The following is a 26,261-nucleotide window of genomic DNA, read 5'->3' as shown; positions in this document are numbered from 1 at the left end:
GGGAATTCAGAAGCATTCTTAAAAATACATTTCTTCATGCAAATTAAGTTAGCTAACAGGGCTGTGCTTAGATTTGGTAAATTTTTCACTTTCTAACAGATCTCTGCACTGCATTATCTCCATTATTTGGATGACTGAGGAGCATCTCCCAGGTGAGTGACATACATACAACTTATTCCTGCAAAGTGCAACTAGTATTATAAAACCATACTGGTAGTGAATTATAGATTTCAGGACCTTCTGTCATTCTTGGCATTGAATAATACAGATTTATGTTGCAACACTAATGTAGAAAATTTATCTTGTTCAATTGTATGATGTGTGTATTTTCTGTACAGTCCTGACATATTTTTTAAATTAAAACATCTCTCCGAAACAGTACATCTATTACATCCTTCCTTAGGCTCGTCATTTAAGAATAAATGATCATTCAACTGTCCACAGAAAAGACATTTCAATAACTGAACTACAAATCTTGTTCTGTTTTTCAGAAAATTTTCAATAGACAAAGATCTAATAATAATTTCAGAGTGCACTAACCTGTCAAGTTTGGGATTATCTTGTCTTTCCCTTTGCTGCTCATAACGTAATTTCAAACCTTTGAAAGTCTGCACGTAATCTACATCTTCTAGCGCCTTCCAATAATTCTCAATTACATGAGCTGTTAAGGATTTTATGTCTTCCTGGAAAACAAAGTTATTTTTCCCCATTTAAAATGTTAAAAATAGCACAGAAAAACTGTACAGTTTTACTCACAAAAGTACAAGACAACAAATCTGATCTATTCAAAAGTCAGGTAGACTTTCATGCATACAACTGATAAGCAACATAAACATGACAATTACTGCAAAAAACAGGTGGTCAACAGTGCTGAAATGGAACAGTTGTAAACTGTTTATTTACCTTGGTATGCTTTTACTATGTCATTTAATCTTAGCAAGTTGCAATGATTTCTTTCAGTGAGAACAGATTAAAAAAAGGAAATTTAAAACAAATTATTTGAAAGAATCCATCATGCTACATTTGGATGTCATGGTAACATAAAAATAAAGTCAAATAAACCAGCACTATTTGTGGAACAGGGAGGAGCCTATGGCCCCATTCATAGTAATAACACAGTGGACTAAAGAATGTCCATCAAAATATCTAGTAAGTGCTGCTCGTTCATTTGATTTTTGCTCAAAACACCTAGGCCTCAGAAGTGTCCCCTTTTAACACAAGTGATAATGGTGTTATTACAGCTATTTGAGTCAATCTTGACTCCTGGTGGCTACATAGACAGGTCTATACAGTTTTCTTGGTAACGTTTTTGAAAGTGATTTGCCAGTATCTTTTTCTGGGATGGTTTTCAACTTTGCAGGCTATGGCTGAGAGAAAATGACTGGTCCAACATCAGTCAACTGGCTTCTGTACTTAATTGAGGACTAGAACTCAGATCTCCCTACTTCTAACCCAGCACCTTCGACCACTACATCAAACTTGCTCTCCAGAATTGGTAAGCAAGTTTTTTTTTTAAAACATATAAGCTTCTACATTAAATAACAAGTTATCTCTTAGTACATGAGTGGTGATCAGAGGAGGGAATATTAGATCAGAGTTAAGTCCATTTCATTTACATTCTGCTTTTAGGGTAATTTCCAATTTGGCAAATTAAAAATTTATGGAACTACATGAAGATTTACCAGATTGGACCACTAGGCACAGAGGAATATGACTGTTTTATGAGCTCTGAGGTAGGCTTGAGATCAATTTGTTAAATACTTTAACATTTAAGTAACTTTGTAAGCTTATAGCACTGTCCTGTGGGCATTCCATAAAGCAATAAAAGAAAATGTATTTTTCAAAGACCTCAGTACCATTAGAATAGTGTAAGATTTAATTTAGAAAATATTTAAAAGGATGTATGGGCCACCATGTAAATAAGTGCAACCCCCTTCTTCTTGGACTTTTTTTTTTTTTTTTTTGTGGAAGGACAGAATATTAGCATTAGTATTAGCAGGAACTACAATTTGTTGTGAGTAGCACCCAACCCAAGTCCCTTGAAAGAGAATGATCCAAATTAATTTTAATCCCTAGCCCAACATACCATCTTTCTCTAGAGATCAGGAATGGTGATTTCCTGGTGTAGAGTCAAGCTAAGTTCTTCATCTTCTTTATTCCTGACCTGATTCCTTAATGTTCATGGGACTCTATTTTGTGGCAACAGACCGATCACAATCTTCCGATCCACCTAAGTTGCAGATTTCCATCTTTTCCATATTTGTGTATTCCTGAGCCACTGTCTTCATAACAATAATTAATGGACACTTTTTCCATAAGTCTTAATTTATATACTACTGAAACCCTTGTGTCTTTTTGATTGTTTGTAACCTTCAACTGGGCGAAACAGTGCATCATAGGGCAACAATTTTTTAAACAAGGTACTTCAAATGGGCAAATTTACAGAATGCATCCAAAATCCAGGACCAATTACTCCCATGGGATTGAAATTTGGAAAAGTTGCCACTTCAGCGCCGCTGCCGCACTCAGCTGCAGTCACGTGATCCTCCTTTCCAATGCTCCCTGACAGCTTCCCACAAGTCAATGGGGAAGTCGGCAGGAAGTCTAAACTTGATCAGGGAGGATGCATGGGTGGGGGAGACTTAGAAGGGAGGGAGGGAGGGAGGGAGGAAGATTTCTGATGCTCCCTGCCAGCTTTCCACAAGAAAAGTCAATGGGAAACCCAGCAGTAAGCCAGAAGTCGCTCCTGCTCCCACTGCTTTTTTGCCCGCCCGTGGTCATTCTGTTTCTCTGTTTAGGTAAGGAAATATCTCTGAAATGATGACCCAATGGGTCACGGGTTGTCTAGTTCTAAATAAAAGTGACTGTGAATGTTTTCCCCAAAGAATCCATATAATGTCTCATAATTCTATCACCACCAATATTATGGGAATATCCATTATTCTTAATCTCCAATGTTTCTGATTGTGTGAACTGCTCCTTCATGTCAACACATGCAAGAAAACTTTGCTTATTCCCAAGTATCAGATATTCATTCCTCTCTAAAAAGAAGTACTCACCACTCTAATAAATTCAAACATCTCTATAATAGCAGAATTCATCAGATTATAGCGGGATCCATTGTTGAGAAATGCTTTGACCACTGGTTCAAACAAAAAACTTTTCATTATATAGCGATTGTAAAATTCATCCTTCAATCCAATTATCTTCCTTTTAAAACGTAGGGCACCTAGTGAAGAAAATACATATTTTCAATAGTGAAAAACAGCTACTTTCACTCATCTTGTGCAAAACAGTCCAAGGATTAAATCAGATATGTAACACTGTATCTACAGACATCTTCCTACATGTTCACAGACATACTCCACTTGAGTTTAATATTTTAAGATTCTTTTAACTAAAAAACTAGCTATCATTTTTATTTACATAAAGGCCTATTTTAGCATTTTTAGAAAATAAGGCATGATTTTCTGCAGTCCAGTGCTTTTTGGAATTCTGTTCCCTATTCCGAATTTTTAAAAAAGGTAAAGAAAGTATACTGGGGATTCAACAGTGGTGATCATACTGGGGATTCAACAGTGGTGATCATGTACAACCTCATTTATTTGTGTTCCAGTAAATGTATGTTTTACAACTGCCCATGCCATTCTAATTTCCAGTTGTACCTACCACACTGACCAATAAAAACTGCCTACTCTTTGGTTAAGAAGTTTGTGATGGTTCTTGGGTTGCACAACTTATTGTCAAAAAGTGATAAATAGACATGTAATATTGCATAAATGGACTTCTAATTGTGCAATCAAAGTTCTCTTCTATCCGTAGCCCCTATGCACTGCCAAATTCTACACTGAAACGTCACCCAACTTTGCAAAGCGGATTTGAAAGGATACATGAAGGGGAAAGGGAATTAAATTTTTTTAAGAAGCCATTCTATCTGTAGATAGAGTTTTGTTTATACTATAGCAAAAAGCAAAGAAGCAAAGTCTGTTGAGACTGGAAATACATCAACAAGAGGAACAACAAAACTACACAGAACAAGGACAAGCTAACTTGGGCTTTCCAGTTATTTTTGCACATTTCCTATCAGTCTGACCACCATGGCCGATAGTAGGAATTTGGAAATTACATCCAAAACATCTCAAAGATATCAGTTTGCCTATCCTTCATATCACTCATAACATGTATTAAGCTGTTGTATAAAAAAAGAAAATATACTTCACCATTCACATTAAGAGCTCTATAGAAGTTCTTTAAGAATATGTAGGATAACAATCTAGGTAAATAACAGATCTGCTCTTTTGGATGTAAGATTCGATATTGTTTGCCTATACATTCCTGGAATTCTTATTGTATTTAAGCTTTTAAATATCAGATATTTTTGCAATATAACACTTTCCAGTGTATTATTTTGAGGTCCACCCATGATGATTTAAGATGTAAGTATTCTCCCTTCTTTGGGTGTTAATAAACCTATATCTAGAAATTGGGGGGGGGGGGATACGGCTATGCAGCATTTTGGAGTCAGTCTCCAAAAAGTACCTAAGATCATGTGGAAGCACTTGTCTACAACATCTGATAGCACCATGCCTGTCCCAGGTTAGAGCAGCAGCTGTAAGGGCAACCACACAGTTCTGAGAAAAGGTATGCCTGCTTCAAGGTATTGCAGACAGATGCTATATTTATGCTCAGGAGTATCTTTTGGAGATCAATTTCAGAATACTGCACAGTGCCATTAAAAAGACAGCTAACACAAATATATTTTCAATATTACTATTTCATGTTTTATGTTTTCATTAAAAATAACAACAGGCAAATGAAAATATCTAAAAAGACTGCTGATACATAAAGGAGGAGGCCTATATTACATCATACTTACATAGTGCCAAGAATGCATGCTTTGAGGCCATTAGAACTAGCACTCTTCGAAGAATATCCTTGTTAATTATGTAGTTCTTTATATGATATGTATGATGTTCTACACAGAAAGTTAGTAACTCTAATATCAAGGCCAATAACTGGGCAGTCTGAAAGTCATCTAAAAGTAAAACAAATAATGCATTTGCTGATATACATTTCCATGCTTTTCAAAAGATGTCCTTTACATAGCTCACATTTTACTACCTGCAAAAGCTAAACATAAAAACATAAACACAAACTAGATTGGACTGCTTAATTTCCCTCTCAATTGTTGTCAGGCATATAAAGCAAATACATTTTGGAATTTAACACCACCAAAAAAACAAAAAAAAGCATAGCAGACTTTCTTTTCCTCTCCAATATTTCTTTAGTTCTTTTAATACAGAATGTTTGCTTCTTTTAAACAGAGTATAAATATGAACAAAGAACAATAAAACTTCACGTATTTATAAGCAGGAAATATGGGCTTAAGTGAAATACATTCACACAAGGTGTAATGTCAAACTACTTTAGATTGGGAACACATTAGGATGAAATTGGACCCCCATGCCTAATAGAAATATAGTAGAATGAAGTACCACAACAATCCTTACAGTACAGTTCTTCCTCATATACAAGCATCACTTGTCAATTTTATGATTGAGAAACAATAGTGCAAGAACCTCCTGAAGGCTCACCTTTGCTAGGCTTTTCCTCTGTAGTATTGGCCAGTAACGGTGCAGTGAGAACATGCATACAGTGTTTATAAAAGAATCCCAAGAATTCTGTCTTTTCTGTTTTCTATGAAATAAAAAGAAACCAATTTCTACTTAATGCATGCTAATCCTAATGCTTTAACAGGAAAAAAAAAAAAGTAAGAATGGATTTTTTTGCTTACATTGGCAGTAGCTAGCATGTTTTCTGGATCTACCAAGGTACGCAATAGGCCCATCAACTGGACTGCTCCTCCAAGTTCTGGATCTGTATCACAAATCATGTGTTCTATGATGAGGTTAATGAGCAAGATATCCTAGTTTAAAAAAAATAAAACACCAGAAACATTAAGCACACAACTAAAAGATGAAATATACCAAAAAGCAATTCTAGTTAGAGGCTTGAACTTATGGATCAGATGGAACTGTGTTTCTGTATCAGCATCCACTTATCCTGTACTTTTTCAAAAAAGTAAATGTGTCCCAAAGTAGTTATATTGATATCAGACAAAGATTTTAAGATAGCATCAAAAAAGAGAGAAGATAAAGATCTCAGTAAGAGTTATAATTCTTTTTCTCCAGTGCTTGTTCTATGAAGGCAGCAAAAAACAAATAGGGACAGACGGTATTTATGTAATGTGACTGCCAATGATCCACAGATACTGAGTCAACTGTAGAACTTGACAAGTACAAAATTAAAAAATATTTATAATAGGAAATATGCAGCAAGGGACTGAAATAAAGACTTGGTATAGACAGCAGTGAACACATCTTTGAGAGAGAAGCATTTATATTTTACCTTGAAAAAAGTGATATTGCCCACCTCCTCAAGCCATCACTTGACCTGGTTATTTTAGACAACTACTGTCTTGTCTGCAAACTTCCCTTTTCAGCAAATATTGTTACAAAGAACTACAGAGAGTCCTGGATAAAACAATTTATCTGGAGTGCTATCAGCCAGGGTTCAGCCAAGGCATGGAACGAAAACCATATGATTGTTCTGCTGGATGATAATTTGTGGGACTGGGATGGGGGAGTACAGCCCTCCTGGTCCTACTGAATCTCTTGGTAGTTTTAGATACCATGGCCGTAATATTTTCTGAACATGATGTGAGGGTTGGGACTAGGGGCATTGTGTTGCAGTTGTTCTCCCTAAGTGGCTGCTTCCTATCAGTGATTGTGGAGGACGGAAGATTGAGCCCAAAGGTCTCTACTGTGTGATGCCACAAGGTTTGGCTTCTTCTCCCTTGCTATTTATCATCTACATGAAGCTGCTGGGTGAGACCACTTATACCATCAATATACAGACAAGAGCGTGGCAAAAAACATATTCAGACTGAAACCTAGCAAGTACAGTGGCTGTGGATTTCAAGGCCAAGTGAACTGGAATATAGTCAGTCCTTAACTCTAGACAAGGTTGCATTCCTCCAGACTGAGCTGATTTATAGTATGAGGGTCCTCCAGACTGAGCTGATTTATAGTATGAGGGTCCTCCTGGACTCTCAGCTCCTGCTCAAACAGTAGGCAGAACCATGGCTAAAAGGGCTTTTGCGCAAACCACAATTGGCTGGGTTCTCACAGTACATTAAGCTAAAACCAAAGAAGTCAAATTATAATTGTAACATATAGACCAGGTTAGTGTGTCTTATTGCTAAAAGTTTACATAAAAATGAGTACTTTGGTGAATGCACATTGTTGACCCAATTATATAGTATGTAGTATCACAGCAACACATCCATGGGAAAATTGCCCCCCCCCCATGCTAATACTAATTGAAATAATCTGAACTACATGTTCTGGAAAAATTGCATTTTATTTACTAAACAACTCACTAAATGCCACTGTGAATTAAAATGTATTTCAGGATCTAACAAATTATGTATTATAACCTCTCAATTCAAGCAGTACCACTTTATATCATCTAAATTGGATCTATAGCATTTAACAGAAATATTTTCTGCCCAACAGAATTCAACATAAATAACAAAACTATGCCATGTGAAGGAACAGTTTTATTAAAATAATATAGTATGTTGTTAGTCAACTGTTTTCAACTGAAAGGCCACTTCATTATAATTGTATATCTGTGCATGGTTACCATAAATAATGAGGATTTATACACATGTGAGAGTACAGATAACTAATGGAGAAGGGGAGGACTGCTCAGTCCCTCCCAGTGGCAGTTCTTTGCATTTTTTACTCTGTGATGTGAGACATTTGGCCTCCACACATCCAGCACAGAAACCAAGGGGAGGGTTTCTGGAGAGAGAAGTAATGGCTCACCTGTAGCCCCCTACTTTTCTGTGTTTGCAAGGAGGAGAGAAACTTTAATAGCCTAATTCTCACTCATAAGAGGATTAAATATGATTACCATTAGGGTTAATAATAAGTAGGATTCTCAAATAATAAGTTAAAGGAATTGATTTGCAAATGCCAGTTATATGAGGAAATCTCATCTGTAACAATAATGGTTAGTGCTGATTAAGTAATACTGAACCATAGTTCTAGGCCTGGGAAAAAACAAATATGTGCTAGGAAAATAAAGGGGGGATGATTGTGTATTCCTCAAGCTAGGCCCTAATCTGTAAACTCACTTGCAGGAAGTCAGTGACAGATTATTTAGATGAGGTTCTTTATCAAGTTTCTTCGAGTTAAATAAATATTACATAATTTATAATCCAACACATCCGAAGAAGTCTGAAGAGGTTTACTGTATGTTATGCAAAATTGAGAGCCACAAATTTATATAACCGTAAGCTATTTGTAAAGTTATACAAAATTAACTCTTTCAACAGTTCTGAAATAAATTTTTATTCATGTTCTTTATTAATGGAAGCATAACCAAAGATCACCTACTTACATCATCATTCTGCTGAGCTTCTTGCATGACAAATTCTCGTACCATAGATGGGTTATATTCAACCAAATATGAGAATATATCAGTAGCCGCACTTCGCACTTGGGCATCATCCATGCCCTGCAAACAAACAAAAACAGTCTGTGTACATACAGTGGAAAGGCACGACGAAAAAATTTATTTTTAATTATTTTAATTCACTTATTTATAATTTTTTAAATTTTATAATTTATAAAATTTATAATTTTATTCTATATTACTGCCCCAATCTTAAAATATTCTCCATTTTTCAGACATAAATGCAGTTCAGGCTTGTTTGTTTGGCTTTGTGTAAGACAAACAAAATGTGTTTTTCCTTGATTAAAAACTTTAGGATTTTTTTAGGCTTTTCCTCTTTTTCTGTTTGCCTGTGTTTTTGTTCTACTCCCTTTTATTTCTTGGCGACACCATGATAGGACAGAATGTAAATCACATATATACTGTAGTTGAATCCAAACATTAAATTGGAAATATTATGGAAATATTATGGAAATATTATGTTACACACATTAAGATACAGAGATTGAAAACTTACTAGTATGACTTCTAGTGCTGGAAGAATGCCCATATTTGACAATGTTTTGAAGAAAGCATCACGGTTTTGAGGTTGTAATGTTTGAGAAAATGCACAAAACTCTTTAAGGAAATTTACCTGAAACACAGAAAAAAGACCATATTTATCAATAAAAAGAAAGCAACAACTGTGTTTTTAAATAATTTTTTAAAATATTCCTACCAATTCTTGTCTTTTCTCTTCATCTGTAGCTTCATCTGTAAGTTGTGCAAATAGGTCTGTCAAAAACTTTTCATCTTCCTATCAAAATAAAACAGGAATCACCCAAATTATATTCAAGAATTTGAATTAATGCTAAATATCTATAATGTATCTTCTATCACCCTCCTCTAGGCGAACAAGCACCCTTTACAAATCTGGTAACTTGAATGGACAACTATGTACATCACTGGTATGTGCTCAATTTAACAATACTGTAGAAAATAAATTTGATTTTGCTCGAAGAACAAATTCACACTAATTTTAGAAGCCAGAGAGATTATCTACAATATCTATAAGTCATACATGCATATGGTACATATGCATTTTCTATATAGAGATCACTGAATATCAGAATTTAAGGCGTTTCAGCAGTCCTAAGATCTATCATTCAAGCACATCTAGATTACCTACTAGAATGTTCTTAAACATTCTTAAGTGACCAGGCTTAACTGCATTTCAAGCACCTAAGGTGTTATATAATATAACAAAGAGTCTTGCAGAGACCTGCATAGAAATCACATCATGCTAACCAATTACTCTTCAGTTTATTTCTTTTACTTTTCCTTGTTCAGTGGATGGCCTAGATACAATTTTCAGCACATAAAGTTGTACAACATATCCAATACGTTTTTTGCAGACAAAATGTTATTTAATTTTCAGTTTAATTGAAATCAAGTACTTATTTTAAAACATCCAAAGATAATGGTATTTGCACACTGGTTTGCACCTGTTCTAACTACTACCTCCCATTCTTAAGACTAAAAATGGATGAGTTTTAAAAAGTAGCAATAAAACTTTGTTTAATATTAAACTAAAACTACTACTATTTCAAAACTTAACACAGGCCATCAAAAGCCAAGCCCCAATAAATAAATGAATAAAGGTTTATTGCTCTAAACAAGGAAGAACAATGATCTTCACTTCTGTTTCATCATATTTCAGAATGTGATCTAACTTTTGTTCTTTGCAGGTGGTTTACTTTTAATAGTTCCTTGAAAGGTACATACAACATTTCTGTTTTCATTATTCCAAATGCATTTTTATTGCATCTAAAGGCATGAATATGAAGTTCCTATTAATACTATAGAAAGTATCTTTAGCCTTTTGATGCCATACCATCATAAACCAAGGTAGATGATATGAGGATTTAAAATAATTAATTAAAGTTGATGCTTAAAATGTAAATAGATTTGTTTAAAATATTTTAATACTTTCTTATACTGTATTATTAAAAAGGAGTCTATCTCAGAGATATCACAAACAGTAATCTTTACTCCAAACTACATTCTACAAACTTGCTTGTAACACCAGGATCTGGAGATAGGAGATAAAAGCGCAGGTGTCCTATTCTACAGGTGGTGTACATAGCTACACATCCAATCAAGCCCTTATCCTTTTCTCTAAAATGCAATGACAGACGTACAAGGAATATATGATTTGGAGCACAGATTAGATAATGAAACAAGTGACAAGAACATGTTCATGCAAGCCCAAGAAAACTTATGCTAAATGTCCACTATTGATCACAAACAGAAATGACTACCATTTTATTTGATTTATACAGCCACCCATCTCATTTTTATGTAACTCTAGGCAACTATACTAACCAATCAGAAAAGAGATCCAACTTGGAATATTTTAATGGAGTTGCTATAACTTAAAACATTTTAATATGAAGACACCTTGAACAGTAATCCTGAAATAATTGTTTCTGAGAAAAAATAGGAATTGGAAAAACTGGGAAACTAATGTTTCTTTTTTAGATTATAAACAATGCAAACATAAAGAAAAAGATAGCTGTATCATATGTGCTGAACTCGCTTTTTAAAAAAATTACATCTACAATAAACAATTCAGAAATACATTTTAATTAAAATTAATTTTTATTAAAACATTATTTTGATTAGTTTTTATTCCACAAACAATATAAACAAGGTTTTTAATACAATGTAAAAGCAGCTTAATAATGATGATAATTCTTCCCTAAGTTTATCATGAAAAAATATCCTCCAAACAGTCATAATTAATTATACTGGGAATGGAACTGGTTTACCTCCTAATGATTTCTCAACTCTGTTTCTGCTTTTGTATTAAATATCATCCAATTATTTTACAGCATTAACATTAATCAGAAAAAAAATTGCTTCATAATAAGTCATACTTAGAAAATAAACACATGCCTATCTTTGAGAAGAAATTAATATATACTAAGATTATGTCAAATAACAAGAATGTACTTCATTTATTGTCTCAATAGCAATTTAAGTAATTAAAACTGGGTTTTAATCTGAATAATTCCAATCTACCAGGTACTGACATATCTATTTAACATATTACCTTACTTTTTAAAATGTTCATTTTGTTTTGTATTATATTACCATTTCACATCCTTTCCTACACATTAATCTTTTTATATTAGACCTTCTTAAATTACAGCTGTATTATTTGATTAAGCCCTTATTCTGACTGTTTACTGTTATTAGAAAAATTTGTAGCATTTTATTTTGGTAAATCTAATCCATTTATCACCTTTAATGTTATTCAAGACAGTAACAAAGAAGGTAAATAAACCAGTTTTGTAAGAATCAGTTTCAAAGGAGATCTAGCATTATCATTTGACGACACTTAGCCTCCCTTAGCCAACATGCTTTTGAAATAATTTTTTGTTTTGAAAATGGATTATATGGCTTCTATTTAAATGATTTAAGAACCTTGGCCTTTTATAAAATTACTTTAAAAACAACAAAACAGCAAATATCTTGAAGTAGCAAATACCTTGAAATAATAAAAAAAAACTACTGTATTTTAATAAAGCCTTATTTATATTCATCTCAAAATAACAAATGCTTTGAAAAGGAATGACAATTTTTCACCATATAGTACAGCAGTCAAATTCATGTTATCTCCATATAAAGCCTCACAGTAGTTGTTAGTTCTAATTCATTTATCAAACTTTTACACTACTGTATTTCATAATAATTTTCCAGTGATTAACAATATAAATATAAAATTAAAGTAAAATAACACAATAAATACCCATAATAATAAATAACCTAATCCAATCCTAGAGTGCCTATGTCCTTTAAACCCTGAAGGTTCTCTGATAACATCCCTAGCACTAATGATGTTACCTAGTTGGGTAATGAAACATCTGCAAACAACCAACCAAGCTCAGAGAGCACCAAGGATTCTAGAGTTAAACCCTGAGCTACATATATTCTCTTCTGTTGGTTCTCTGATACAACTTGTCTTAACTAGCATCAATAAAGCCATCAAGGTTGATGTCTGGCTTCAGGAGACTACTTCTGGGCCTTTGTTTCCCTCACCTCCTGAAAACAAGGGATTCTCAGTAGCTTTGAAAAGTGTACTTTAGGTCAATTCCATTTGAAAAGGTGGTCCTGAAAGTATCTGCAAGCCAAGTTGATGATGAATGCCTTACAATATTCTGCTAACTGTGGTCTCCTCTATTTTTTTTAATGCATTAGAAAGATTTGGGCTATTAGTTAGGGCCACAAGAAACCAATACTAATTTGTTTTTACTCAAAGGCTGGGATTTAAAGTATCCCTGTGCATTACTGCTTCTTTTTATTCATATTAGAGCAACCAAAGGGGAAGCCAAAACATTTTGCTTTAAAATGATCTTGTTGCTCTAATAAATATATAATTTAACACATCTGTCTTAATAGTGTTTATTGCTTTAGAATTGTCTATATGTAAATATAGTGTGTAAGTACATACCTATGCACACAATCACGCTGTGTCAAATATTTTGGTAACACAAATGTATATTGGAATCCAAGACAATTTTTATGTTTTTCCCCCTTTATCTTTATCTATAGAACCAATGGTTTCTGTTACATTCTCCAGGCATTTTACTAGGAATTGCCTAGTAAATTCCTACCAAACAATGAACATGAGGAATGATTCCACATAATGTGGAAATTGGACGGGAGTGGATCCTGAAGGAAAATTCTGTATCATAAAAACTCCAAACAGTACTATTTTATGTGCTGCTTACATGTTTTGTAAATGTATAAAAATATTTTTCTGAATAATTTTGTCTCATCAAAGCTTCAACACTTCCACTGATGCTACAGCTCTTGTGCCACATTAACTAAGATCACACTAGGTATTCTGATAACAGTAACATCTGAAAAATAATATCCACCACTATATTATTTTAACAAACAAGGTTGAAATATTTACAACCTTTTCTAAAAGCTCCTTTTTAGGACTGTTCTTCCCAAAGGGATACACGGTGGGATATGCAAAACACATTAAAAAAGATCACATCTATAGAAAACTCATTCATCAAGTTGCTCTGCTAACATGTTACAGTAACAGATACATTCTGAAAGAGAAACAAGAATGAAAAGTACTGGATTTATTAGAAGGGAATTTAAAACATCTGGGCCATTGACAAGGCGGCCTATTCTTAGTTCATGCCTACTTTATTGATATTAGCAGCAAATGCTAAGGTAAACCCCAAAATAGCATTCGGGCAGAATTGTACAGGTGAAGGCAGTTATTTGGCTAACCTGGACTATGCTATTAAAGTTTTAAAGTATGGCTTTATTCTTTAACAGAATAACATAGCCAAGCAAATGATGTAATATTGGAGTTATGTATTTACATTTTCTGGCCCACACCAGCATTTGCGAGGTTCTACTTTTTATCAACTGAAACTTCCACACATATTCAGAGGCAGCTCTTGATAAAGCACATTACACTTGGAAATAGCTCAGATCCAATCACTCAAGATAGGCCCCGACTGGAATATAACAAGACCATAGAAAGCACTCCTGGTTACTGCTGCCACCTCCCAGACAGCGACAAATGGAAGAGGCCATTGTCTCAAATGGTATTCTTGGGTGTAAAAGAGCAGCAGAGCTATATGTCAACAGACTGATCATCTCAAACTGTCATGGGGTGAATAAGAAAAGATCAGAAGTCTCCCAATTTATCTTCTATAATAGAACATCTAGGAAGAAACACTAGCAATGTGACATTTAAGGTCTACATGCTCTAAGAGGATTCTATGGACAATGTGATCATATGCCACCTAAGATCAAGTAGGACCAAGACATTGGTACTTCCATTGCCATGCAGTCTATGTAAGTCATCTACCACTTTCCATCCAGCACTCAAGATATCTGAAGGGCTGTCACACAGAAGCAAGAATGGACTTATTTTCTATTGCCTCAGAGGAAAGGATCAGAACCAATGGATTAAAACCACAAGAGTTTCAGGCTAAACATCAGATGAAATTTCCTGTCTGTATGAGCTGTCAGGCAGTGGAATAGGCTGCTGCATGAAACTGAATTCTTCTTCAAACAGAGGCTGAATGGTCATGTCAGATAACGGATCCTACACTGAACAGAGTATTGGACTATAAAACATCTAAAGTCCCTTTCAGCTATATGAATCCATTGATTCTCTATCATTTCCAGCCCTGGTTAGCAACCTTCAAAATCTCCTGAAGCTTAAATACACCCCTTCCCACCCAAATCTTATTCAGAAACAGCATGCTAGAATCAGTAGTATTTGCACAAAATGTTTCTTTAACAAGAGCAAAACCCATGCCATTAAAAAACAAAACAAAACACTAGTTTGGATGATTCTACTAATATCTGGTACAACTGTAAGAAGCATTCTCAAAGCACATCTCTAAACCAGCTGCTCAAGGAACCGTATTCTTGAGAAAACTGAGTGTAGCCCCTACATCAATTGAACATGTGTGCCCAGGCACAGATGTTTTCACCAGGACTCCCCTTGCTATGCCAAGTGTAAAAATATCTGTCCTTGCTTTGTTGACAGCTTTTGCATTCTTTATTAAGAAAAGCCCAAAAATGTTATATAGTAAAAATTCTCTATTCATTCTAAGGAATTTTTTTTTTAGCATTTTAAGCCTTATAATTGTAACAACCTCTAATGCTGCATAGGGAGGCATAAACATTTCAAATTCAAACTGTTCTGAGTTCCTGATTCCAATGCAAACTGGGTTGTCTTTATCATTTGGGAAGTGTTTCAAATTAGAAGCCAAGAGTTTCAAGGATGAAACACTTCCAAGATTATTAGAATGTAAAATTGGCCTGTCAAAAAGCAGTTTCACACTCCAAGCAAAACATTTCAAAGTGGTTCAAATTCAAAATACTTTCCTCACCCCATCTCGTACTTACGGCACTTGTTTGTTGTGAAGGATGTATTGTCAACATGAAATGCAGTACTATCTTTAACAGTAAGGCTGTGCAAGATCCAATCTATAGATAGGAAAAAAACCCCAATTTTTTAAAAAAATCCAGACTTACCTGTAACATACCAACTATTTCTACTTTATTAAAAAATATGAATGAATGAAGAGTAGACAACATGTTTTCCTCAAATACCGAAGGAGTAGGTAGAACCATATCTTGAATATACTGTACTCTGTATGTCTGATGTATTTTTTGTTTCAGCTCCGGATCAGATATTGGAATAACTTCTTTAAATTTTGCAGTTTTTGTCAGAAATTCCCTGTGTTTCCGTGACTGTGATAAAGAAGGATCATATTCTAGACATCCAATTACATCCATTATACATTCTTCAGAAAACATGACTTCAAAAAGTGCAGTTCTATTCAAGAGGAAGATTCCCTTAATAATTTCATACAAATGGTGTAGTCCTTCAGTATTTTCCAAGTCCTCACACACATGAAAAATTTCTAAGAGTTTTTTTATGTAGCCCTCATTTTCAAGTGCTAGAGCGAGTTTTTCACGCCGCAGTGGGGAAGGCAGTGAAGATGCCACAAGTTCTGCAATCTCTTCTAATCGATTTAATTCACAGGATGGTAACTCTAGACCTGGAGATGACATATCATCAAAGCGTTCCTCTTCAGATTCATCCACAAGATCCTGAGTAATGTCCACCGAAGGGTCTTTTCCCTGAACCTGTTAAAGTGAAAGAAAACTAGAAGGTACACCATTTCAACTGCTGAATGCCTACAAGTATGTACCGATATTTTACTATAAAGTTATTTTTATAGTAAAATATATATCTGCATCAATTAATGCAAAATGAAAAGCACTAAAAAAATTAAATATGCTACCAAGCATCAGAAATCAAAGTCATGAAGCAAAGAGTTCAATTACATAAAAGGCTATGCTACTAGAGCTAGTATTTCAAATGAAGATGTATATAAATTAAAAATTAAAGGTAGCATTTCTGGTGCAAAATCCTTAAAGCAACTTCTTTGATGCAGCCACTAATACTATGTAATGAGTGCACACTGCTGACAAACATCTGTATGTTTATCACCCTTTCCTAGTGGCATCAGAATATTATGTAGCCATGCACTTTTATATTCTGTTTGACTAGTAATATTTCTAGTTCAACATATTCATTTTATTTTTTGTAAATCATGTTGAATCTATCCACATTCAAGATGGCACGTCAATAATTTATAGTTTTCCAGATGGTGATGAAGCCTATTATAAATTGAACTGTGCCATCTAGATATTCTCCAGTTTCCTGATCTATATATGCAAAGCTAAAAATAATATCACTAGCCTAAATTAGAATATAAATATTTGCTCCTGGTATCTTAGCACTACTTGCTTTGTGAGTTAAGGATCTGCTTACATCCCAATAATATAGAACAATGGAGCCATTTTTTTTTGTACTAGTCCATAATCAATAAGTCTTGCTGTTTTATTTACTAAGGCTGTTTAGTGCTTTGAATTTGTACGGAGAAATGTGTTTCAGAGCAAAAAGGAGTGTAAACCTAACACACGTCTGGAATTTCTTAAAACAGCTGCAAATAATCCCAGGAAAAGACATATTTGGTTTAAGGAGCTGTAGACCTATGCTATTTTCTTCCCCTGGCATTCCCTAAAGCACCTTTTTGCATTCAAATCAGAAGCGTTATACAGCCGTATTATTTAGTCTATTTACAATATACAACTTTAGTCTACTTACAACTCCTTTAGTCTATTTACAACTACAACTCTAAAAACACAGTGTACAAATTTCAACAGCTGAAACTTCTGAGAGAAACGAGAATAACTATTTAGTATTGTTAATAGCATTAATTATGGCAGATAAACATTCAGGGGAGACATCTTACCTGACATATTTTTTCCCATATTTCATCACAACCAGCTTTTTCTTGAAAGCTAAGAGCCAGGTCATAGTTCTCTGCTTCAGACCACACAATCAGCGTGTCCTACAAAATTATAAATACACACACACACACATTTATTTATTTATTTATTTATTTAGTAGAGCTATAGTCAGTCAGGACATGCAACACTTCCAGTCCAAAGCAGAAGAGGTGCTATAGCGGCACTTTGGGCACAAATGCTATACACCTGTTGGCACCTCCTTAAAGAAGTGGTCTCTTTTCCTGGGCTCACATGATACCCATGCAATCCTAGGAACATATGCATTTGAGGTAAGAAGGTCAACAAGGTGCTTCAGAGGAGAGACAGCTACAGAGCAAGCCTCTTCTCACCTCAGTGGTATTTATTGGGACTGTACATCTTCAAATATATCTAAGCATATAAAAGATTATCTAAGTATTACTGTAATTGTTACTTTCCTAACAACACTGCAAAGAAACGCATATATGTAGCACAATGGCAATATCCACACAATATACATTTAGCAAGTGAAATACAGTTGCCTGGCTCATTTATTTAAAATTGATTTTATATCAATATCATAATGTTCTGTGGCAGCTGATTAATTATACAGGATAATTTTATGTTAAAATATGCTTTATCTGATTCTGCACATCCATTCTGAAAAAGGGCCAAGTTTTCACAGTATTTTATTCTCTTTTCCATATCATGAACACATTCTTAACTACTATCACCCTAATTTATCCATTCTTAATTAAATAAGACATCCCTTAATTATTTTAATTGATTTTTTGTACTACTTCACACTCCCTGATTTGGGTGTGTGTTGCATTCAAACTGCACTGTAGTAATTCTACCTATTTTATCAATTAGTCTCCATGTGGCCATAATACTAAAAAATACCTTTGACTTTTAGTTTTGTTTCATTCTGTCCATTCACAATTAATTTATCAATTTGTACCCATTCTTTATTTTTAGTAGAATATCAAATGACTGTAATGTTTGTTACACATTTTTATAAGACTCTTGTTGAAATTTTTTGTTTAGGTATGCATTTATAATATTAGCAGATTGATGTAGTATGATCACCAGAAACTTGGTGAATCTTTTACAAGAAGGTGTACTTGCCTACATGAGAAAATGTAATCACTAATTTGACTGATCAATCATAATTTGTTGGTATTTAAGGTGATATAAAAACTGTTGTTTTAATAAAATTCATGAGATCCCAGACTTGTAAAAATACTGAACAAACTAGTTTAAGGATGACAGAAACTCATTTCAAACCACAGCTGTAGTATGCTCTTTGTCCTGATCTTTACTGAAGCATGGATGGAAAATTTAGAAGTTTTCCCCCAAATCCCTAAGTAAATCTAGTTTAAAAACGGCTGTGCTAATCAGACAGAAAGACTGGATATATAATGGCATATTTCCCTGCACTCCAAGTTAATTAGATAGACAATTTCATTACTCCAAACCTTTTTTAGGGTTCATTTCAGTAGCAGAGTTAATATAAAAGCTAGATTGAGCACAACACCACGATTTGTATAACTAGGATGTGTCTTCATGTGGAAGGGAAGAAGTTGCAAGCTTTCAATCACAGTTTGGAACAAGCTATACTTTTACTTTATGTGTGAATACAAGAAACTATTTTGATCAAGCTATAATCAGATTAATCTTAGATGCAGAAAAATACTACTGTCTGTTTAAACTATAATGGAAAGTTATAAACTATCTCTGCTTGCAAAAGTGAAAAAAAAAAGAGAAAGAGAGAAGGGAAATGCATGGAGCCAGAGCTCATGCCTTCTCATTACAATACATCATTAAGAAGATTTTTTAGGATATATGGGTATGTATGTGTGTGTGTGCACAGAACAAGAATAATCACTAAATATAACAACTTTCCCATTCCTCTGATATAAAGTGGGGGAGGGAAAATTGACTGAATTCCTCCTATAAGTATCTGGTAACACTAACAAATCACATCCATCTAACTTACAAGCCTATATTCCAAAGTTTGAGATAAGAGTTTTAAAAATCTTCATAGAACAAAAGATTCTGCAATTACCAAACCATTAATGAGCAACTGCATTTGCTGTTGCAAATCAAACATAAGGAAATATATTTTTAATATCATAGTAGAAGTTCACAGCATAGGTGAGTACATTTTCATCAATCAACTTGAAGCTTATGAATTTGAAATTAATTTGTAGGACTTTCATATTAACTTTTGTTTAGTATTCTATTTTAACTTTAATAAATTGCTGTAATTTTGTTTTACCAATTCTTTGTCTTTATCATCATGACAGTTCCAAAAGAAGCACGTTTTACTTAATTATAAAGAAATATAACTGACTAATCTGTTACCTGTTGCTTCTGATATGCAGTATTGGGGTTGATTTTGGACTCCAGAAGAAGAGAACCTGAAGAGCAGGGGAAAAAATAGTAATATTTTGAGCTAATAAAATATTTTTTTAAATGTATATACTATACCACATTTTAAAGGTATACTTTAAAATTAAAAGACCTATCTACTAGGTAGATAACACTTGCCTATTTGAAGAGCAATTTATTCACTATTTATCCTGTAGAGAGTTATTCTTGGGTCTGTCAATGATTAAAATCTTATAATATTTAAAAACAAAGCAAGAGTTAGACTGGGCAAGCAACTGTTTTCAAGTTAACATTCTGGACATGTTTTCCCTCTAATAAAATATTCAAGATGAAAAAAACTATGGGAAAAAATCCAGATGGAAGAATCAACAAATCATACCTTTCCTAAGCTTTTGGAAGGGATAAACAGAAAGCCTGTCACTATTTTGTACAATCAGAAATGTAGTACAGAGGCAGTCAATGATACAGAGAGAAGCCAGAAAAGCTACTACAAATTTCATAAAAAGAGCACCACATATGAAACTGTGCTTTTTTAGCCATGTTTAATAGCCCAGTCATGCTATCGAACCTTGAATCATTTAAAATATTAGGTGGCAATATGAACCTTCCAGGCTTGAACTGAAACAAGTCTCTAAAGATTATTTCCCAGATCACTGAAACTACTGATTTGAGCTCACTGTCCCAGTTAGAAAGAAGCAACATGCTGTATGCAAAACAAAAGATTTTCTCCTACCTTCAGCTATAGTTCTGTAATTTATCAAATCAGTGGATCAAAAGAACTAGGCTTTTTTCAACCTGATATCATCCAGATATGTGGACATACAATCATGAAATCTGGGAACTGTAGTCTACAACATCTCCAACCACCAGATTTTATTTATTTATTTATTTGAATTTGTAAGCCACCCAACTCCAATGGACACTGGGCAGCCTACAAAACTAGAAAAAAACATAAAAACAGATAAAACTTATTGATAAGGCTGAATTAGAGCTGAGAAATTAGGGTGGTGGTGGTGGTGAAGAGGTATTTATGTCAAATAGAGAGAATATGTAATTGTTCCTGAAACTGATTCCCAGTGTACATTGTCACACAGAACTATGCTAACACCTCTTTTACAATAAGATTGTGTAAAGCATTCTGAAAATAACTGAAAAATTCTTAAGAAAATAGAAACATCTTTCAGTTAAATCACAGAACAAAGCTGCTCTTAAAGTTATTTCCTCAAAGCTCAGCTAGAAGGAAGTTTTGCACTGCTAAAATGTCACAAAGTTCATGGTTAAATTATTAACACCCTCACTAAAGATGGTGTGTTTAGTTATGATTGTTGCCTTAGAGCATAAAGATAAGCAAAGTTTACTGAAACCGATAAAGGAAATTGAAACATTTTCACAAAATATCAAAAACACACTATTTACATATTTTAATATAAAAGTGGAGCAAATACTTCGAAATTATAAAAGAAGTATGTCCTTTCCCCCAAAATCTGTTTCAAATAATACTGAATAAACCTGAAATAAGACTAGAGTGAAATTTCTTATTACGATGCGTTAAATGTTGTATTGGTTTTATTGCTTTACAACGTGTCACCCTAAGAACCTCAGCCTTAAGAAAATGCACTTTTGACAGCAAGCCTTTATCTACTTTCCTAGGTACAAGCTCCACTGAATTCACAGAGTTCATTCTGGAGTGCAGCTGCATTGGTTTGTACTATAAACAGTTCACTATAGGTGAAGTATCACAGTAAAATCCTCATTTTATTTAAGCTTTGCATCATTATATCAGCACTATATCTGATTTTGGTGAATCCCATGCCACTGAAACATGCTGGACTTTTCTAATCATATGACTGAGGCTATTTGAGTAGGTCTTTGTGGCTTGCCACAAAGATGCTAATTAGATGAAGAGGACACAGAAGATTTTCATCCACATGGCTCATTTGTACCCAACACATTGCTCAATAATGAGGAATGACAACAGTGGTGCATGTTTACATCCATGCAAAAGAGAGAGAGAGAGAGAGTTCTTTAAACATTACAGGACTATCGCAAACTATTTTAAAGGTTTTAATATATCATATCTGTACCTTTTTTTTTTTTTAACAGTAACAGCAATTGATTTCACAACTGTTCGCTCCTTAACGGTAAGGACAAAAAATGACTGCCTAAACTGAATGTGAATGCCTATAGAATAAAAAGCATGAAAATGTGTACAAGCAGAGGTAGTCCCCAGTTTAAGAATGAGTTCCGTTCCCAAGGTCTGTCCTTAAGATGAATTTGTATGTAAGCCGGAACAGTGTTATTGTATAATACTGTATAAGTAGTATTGTGTAGTGAACTTGAACCATTATGTATTTAACTTGAATCACTGTGCATTTAACTCAAATTTTGCTACAATAGGCTTCATTCTTATCTATGGGTCATCTGTAACCCAGGCATTCTTAGCCCAGAGACTAGTGCTCATAATAATAATAAAGCAGACTATATTAATGTCTGTTAAGTATCAATGTTAAAGAATACTTCTATCACACTTTCAACAGAACTGATCTAATTTACAGACCAAAACCACACTATGTGGATTAGAATATAGTTATATTTTAGATTTCTAATTTCTCTCAATTTTTCAATTGTTTTCAACTTAAAACTATGCATCAAAATACATCTATTGGGGCAAGAAGTATACAAGGATTTTCTTGTAGATCTGTTTATAGTTTATAGAATGATGTGGAAGTATGATAGAATGGTCATAGCTGAATGTAAAGAAACATAAACAAACATCCGAACTTGAACAACTCATTTGGAAAGTTGGTCATATTGTCTGATATTACATTTCCTTTGCTTAATCTACAGTAGTTGCCCATAGACCTGTTATAGCACAATAATGTCTAGAGTTCAATTTGTACCTCAACCACCAAACTCATCTCCTGAGGCCCACATACTTCTCAGACTATGACAGTTTCCCTAATACTCCTGTTAGGATGGGAGGGACCATACAACTTAGAGTTGGCTGGGGGAGGATCAAAGGCATCTTCCCATCCAAGATGTCAGATGGTCTATATTCCATTTGATGGGCAATACTGACTTATTTACAATCAATATTTACAATGTCAGGTACTTCACATAAATATTATATTATACTAATACACCCAAATGACCTAATAAAAAAAAATCAGAGGGATTTCACATCTTTTAGTATGACAAACATACGGTACATTTCTGATCATCAGTTGCAAATTTCGGAAATAAAATATATTTACGATGATGTCACAACGTTCTAACTTAAATATATCCCATAGTTAGGGGGGTATCTAACTTAAATATATCCCATAGTTAGGATCAGACTGTAAGGAATCTTATGCACATATTAGAAACAAGTTTCACTGAAGGGAATGTGACTTTCTTTCAAATAACGGCATACTGAAACTGGTGGCAAATGGATTCCACTTTTATTTTTCCCCAATCTATTAGCTTCCATTCATACTTATTTTTAGAAAAAAAACCCTTAAACTTGTTATGAGAAAACTGCAGTTTCACCCATATGATTAAAGACACACGAATGACACTGACAAATAACTGATACTACTAGGAGTACTAGTATACTGAGACAAGATGGGATGAAATTTAATTGGGAATAATTAAAACAAGCCACCAATTTCATTTCTGCTTCACAAAAAGATTTACATGAGAGTAGAGACATACTTCAAAACTGGTAATTTTGGAAACTATGTTCAACATTCTTGTTCAACATGCTTAAATTATGGATTCCACTTATTCTAAGAGAAGATAATGCATAAAAATAGACAGTGTTTATGTTTATTAAAAAGTAAGCAAATTTTGCTATTGTCTTCCACAAGATATGGAAGGCATGACAAATTATTTTAAATGGTCTATAAAGTTTCTAAGCTAACACACAGAAGATCTGGATACCTTGTTAAATATTTATTTGGCCCTGTAACTTGCATTTTAATGGTCTACATGTGAGTTAAAGAAGAATACTATAAGCTTAGTCAATTAGGTCATTTAAGTAAGTTTCATAGGAAAAGTCCTCAATGTCTAGGTGAAAAACATGATTAACACTTTAAATAATTAACTCTATAGTCTGCCACCTAGAAGAGTTTAAAGCTGCATACTGAGATGACTGTTAGGCAATTAACATGAACTCATGTGGAGAATTATCTTTTATGACAGTCATCATATAGAAAATAATCCTTACCTGATTCTCAACCTCTCAAACTATTCAGTACAGAAATTCACTGCCCCACATCGAATTACTGACATGTGCCAAAATTCATGATCACAAGTATTAGTACATTTGATGTATACTTGTTCAGCTATACTTACCATCACTCTCTGCCCTGACAAGCAGGGACATGCCCTTCAGCCTTTCCACATAGCCAGAGGACACATGTCCAGTGCCACGATCATCCCATTGTCTGTCTTCATTTAATGTATAAACCTTCACCCTCCTCCGGGTATCGGTCATTCTGCCTTTTTCCAAACCACAAGGGTCTATGACAGTCTATCAAGCTGAGCTGTGATGGGGGGCTTTGCCCCCCTCAATGAAGGGGAGCAGAAAAGGGAGCAAGAGTCCCACACAATACCCCAAACAGGTCTTTTTATTGGTGCTGTTAAAGTAACTGCCTCATCACCCCAAAAGGGGGACAGCTTAAAACAGCAGTTAACACTACTGTGAGAGCACAGAACTTTTTCAGTGAAACGACAGCTTTGCAGAATAGGAGAAAACAGGAAATAACAGTGCTAAGACTTCAAGGGAAGAAACAGAAGAACACCAGAAAAGAATAAAAAGACGACGATGAAAATGGAAAGTCAGTTGAAGAGGAATCTACATTACATAGGTGATTCAAAGCAAAAACAAATAAGAGAATTCACCACTGCAGACGACTAACGCTAGTTAGGGGGCAGATGAGGTGAACCGAAAAGCAGCAAGTGGAAAACAAACCAGTGACAGGAAAAGTAGGAAGGATTAGCCGGTCATACTAAAAGCCCTCAAAAGGAGAGGTAAAAACGCCAAGGGAACGGGAAGGAAAATCCGTGGACACTGCTGGAGCATCATTAGGAGAAGGGGTGAAGAGGCCAGCGGAAGGGAAAGCGGGAAGCACGGGAAGAGGGGATCGGTTCACCCTCGGCCAGGCCCTATTGTGCAAGGCGCTGCTAGGCCCGAAGCCCCTTTCCTCGCACTCCGTTAGCCAGGCTAAGGGACCGAGACGGAACCGCCCCTTCTTCCCAGGGAAGGCCGCGACCTAAGCTGGGGGCGGGGGACGCCGCGCCTTGCTGGGATGGGGGCGGGGAGAGGAAGCTGGCCGTGTGGGCCGGGCTCGCAGGCGGTGTCGGTGCCCTGTCTCCTCCGGCAGGATCTCCCCTCACGAGCAGCGACGACTGCACTCTCAACGCGATGCCGCCGTCGCCGCCATGTTCTTCCTGCGCCCGCTCCTCCGGATGCTGCTGGCAGTCCCACCAAGCTCCCTCGTCCCTTCTACGCTGCCTGGGCCTTTCCGTGCACCCGGCAAAGAAGCGAATCCCCTCCGCGGGTGGGTAGGATGACTGAAGCGGTGGCCGTTCGTGTCTTTCTGTCTCAGCCTCAGTCACTGTGCAGCCGCCATCTTGGTTTCACCTCTCACTGGAGACACGGGGTCTCCCAGCCAAAGGCGGCACGGGCCGGCCGCGAACATTTAAAGGGCCCGCAGCCTTCTGGAAGCTTGGGACTGTGGCTCTTTTGAAAGGCGCGCTTCGCACCTGACTCCTCGGCCAAGTGGAAAGCATTGAACACTTTCCTGTGAAAAACTGCCACCCCGTGTCTGCAGCAACCTTTGAAGAATTTATGATGTTCGCTCCGATTTTGTTTTGGTTTGGTTTGGTTTTTTTGCTGCAACCAAGACCATTTTCTAAAAGACATTTGTCGCACGGCGGAGTAGCGAAAAAATGCAAACGTGTCTACCTTATTCGCCCAAACGCTGGGGACGGTTCCTCATACGTCCCTAAAACTTATTCCCGGAAAACCCTCCTTCGGGTGGACTATCCAAGCAGGCTGAAGTATGAACAAACCACGTGCTCCTTCAGTAAAGATGACCCTCGCAGGCAGGACTTAGTCACAACAAATAAAAGCGGCAGCAGCTTTGTAGCTTAGAGTGCTTACAACCAGCAACTAACTAACTAACCAACCAACCAACTTCTTCCTTCCTTCCTTCCTTCCTTCCTTCCTTCCTCATGGCCACCCATCTTATGAGCCATAATTGGTCCACTCACTGCATCAGAGATAAAAATATGTTTAAAAAAACAATAAAAACCAACATCCAACCTTGCAACTCCCAGCACCCTAAACCAACATTCCCCAATACATTAAAAAAAACAACCCCACAATCAGTGGGCTCCAATCACCCTATCCCAATGCCTGGGGGGAAAGCCAGCTTTTTATTCATCTCATTTCATTACTTTTGTTTTCTCCCTTTTTTTTT

General features: G+C 35.4%; 1 protein-coding gene across 1 annotated transcript in view; it reads right to left on the bottom strand.

The window, feature by feature from the left end:
* The window catches only part of PPP4R3A (protein phosphatase 4 regulatory subunit 3A), a 33,220-nt gene extending 7,789 nt beyond the window's left edge, over positions 1-25,431 (bottom strand). The window contains exons 1-12 of the mRNA XM_007432959.4: positions 24,130-25,431; positions 19,765-19,820; positions 17,382-17,480; positions 15,589-16,206; positions 9,242-9,319; positions 9,041-9,157; positions 8,470-8,586; positions 5,795-5,926; positions 5,595-5,697; positions 4,877-5,035; positions 3,060-3,229; positions 541-683 (exon numbers count right to left, since the gene is read on the bottom strand). Of these exons, the coding sequence (XP_007433021.1) occupies positions 541-683; positions 3,060-3,229; positions 4,877-5,035; positions 5,595-5,697; positions 5,795-5,926; positions 8,470-8,586; positions 9,041-9,157; positions 9,242-9,319; positions 15,589-16,206; positions 17,382-17,480; positions 19,765-19,820; positions 24,130-24,271 (1,934 nt within the window). The 5' untranslated portion in view covers positions 24,272-25,431. The remainder of the gene's footprint in view (positions 1-540; positions 684-3,059; positions 3,230-4,876; positions 5,036-5,594; positions 5,698-5,794; positions 5,927-8,469; positions 8,587-9,040; positions 9,158-9,241; positions 9,320-15,588; positions 16,207-17,381; positions 17,481-19,764; positions 19,821-24,129) is intronic.
* Positions 25,432-26,261: the final 830 nt, after the last annotated feature.

The sequence above is a fragment of the Python bivittatus genome, unplaced genomic scaffold (genome assembly GCF_059951505.1).
Source record: "Python bivittatus isolate LINGU-HERP-01145 unplaced genomic scaffold, Pbiv_v1 ctg000480_np1212, whole genome shotgun sequence".
NCBI lineage: Eukaryota > Metazoa > Chordata > Lepidosauria > Squamata > Pythonidae > Python > Python bivittatus.
The sequence above is the reverse complement of the archived record's forward strand: the minus strand, read 5'-3'. Positions and strand labels throughout refer to the sequence as shown.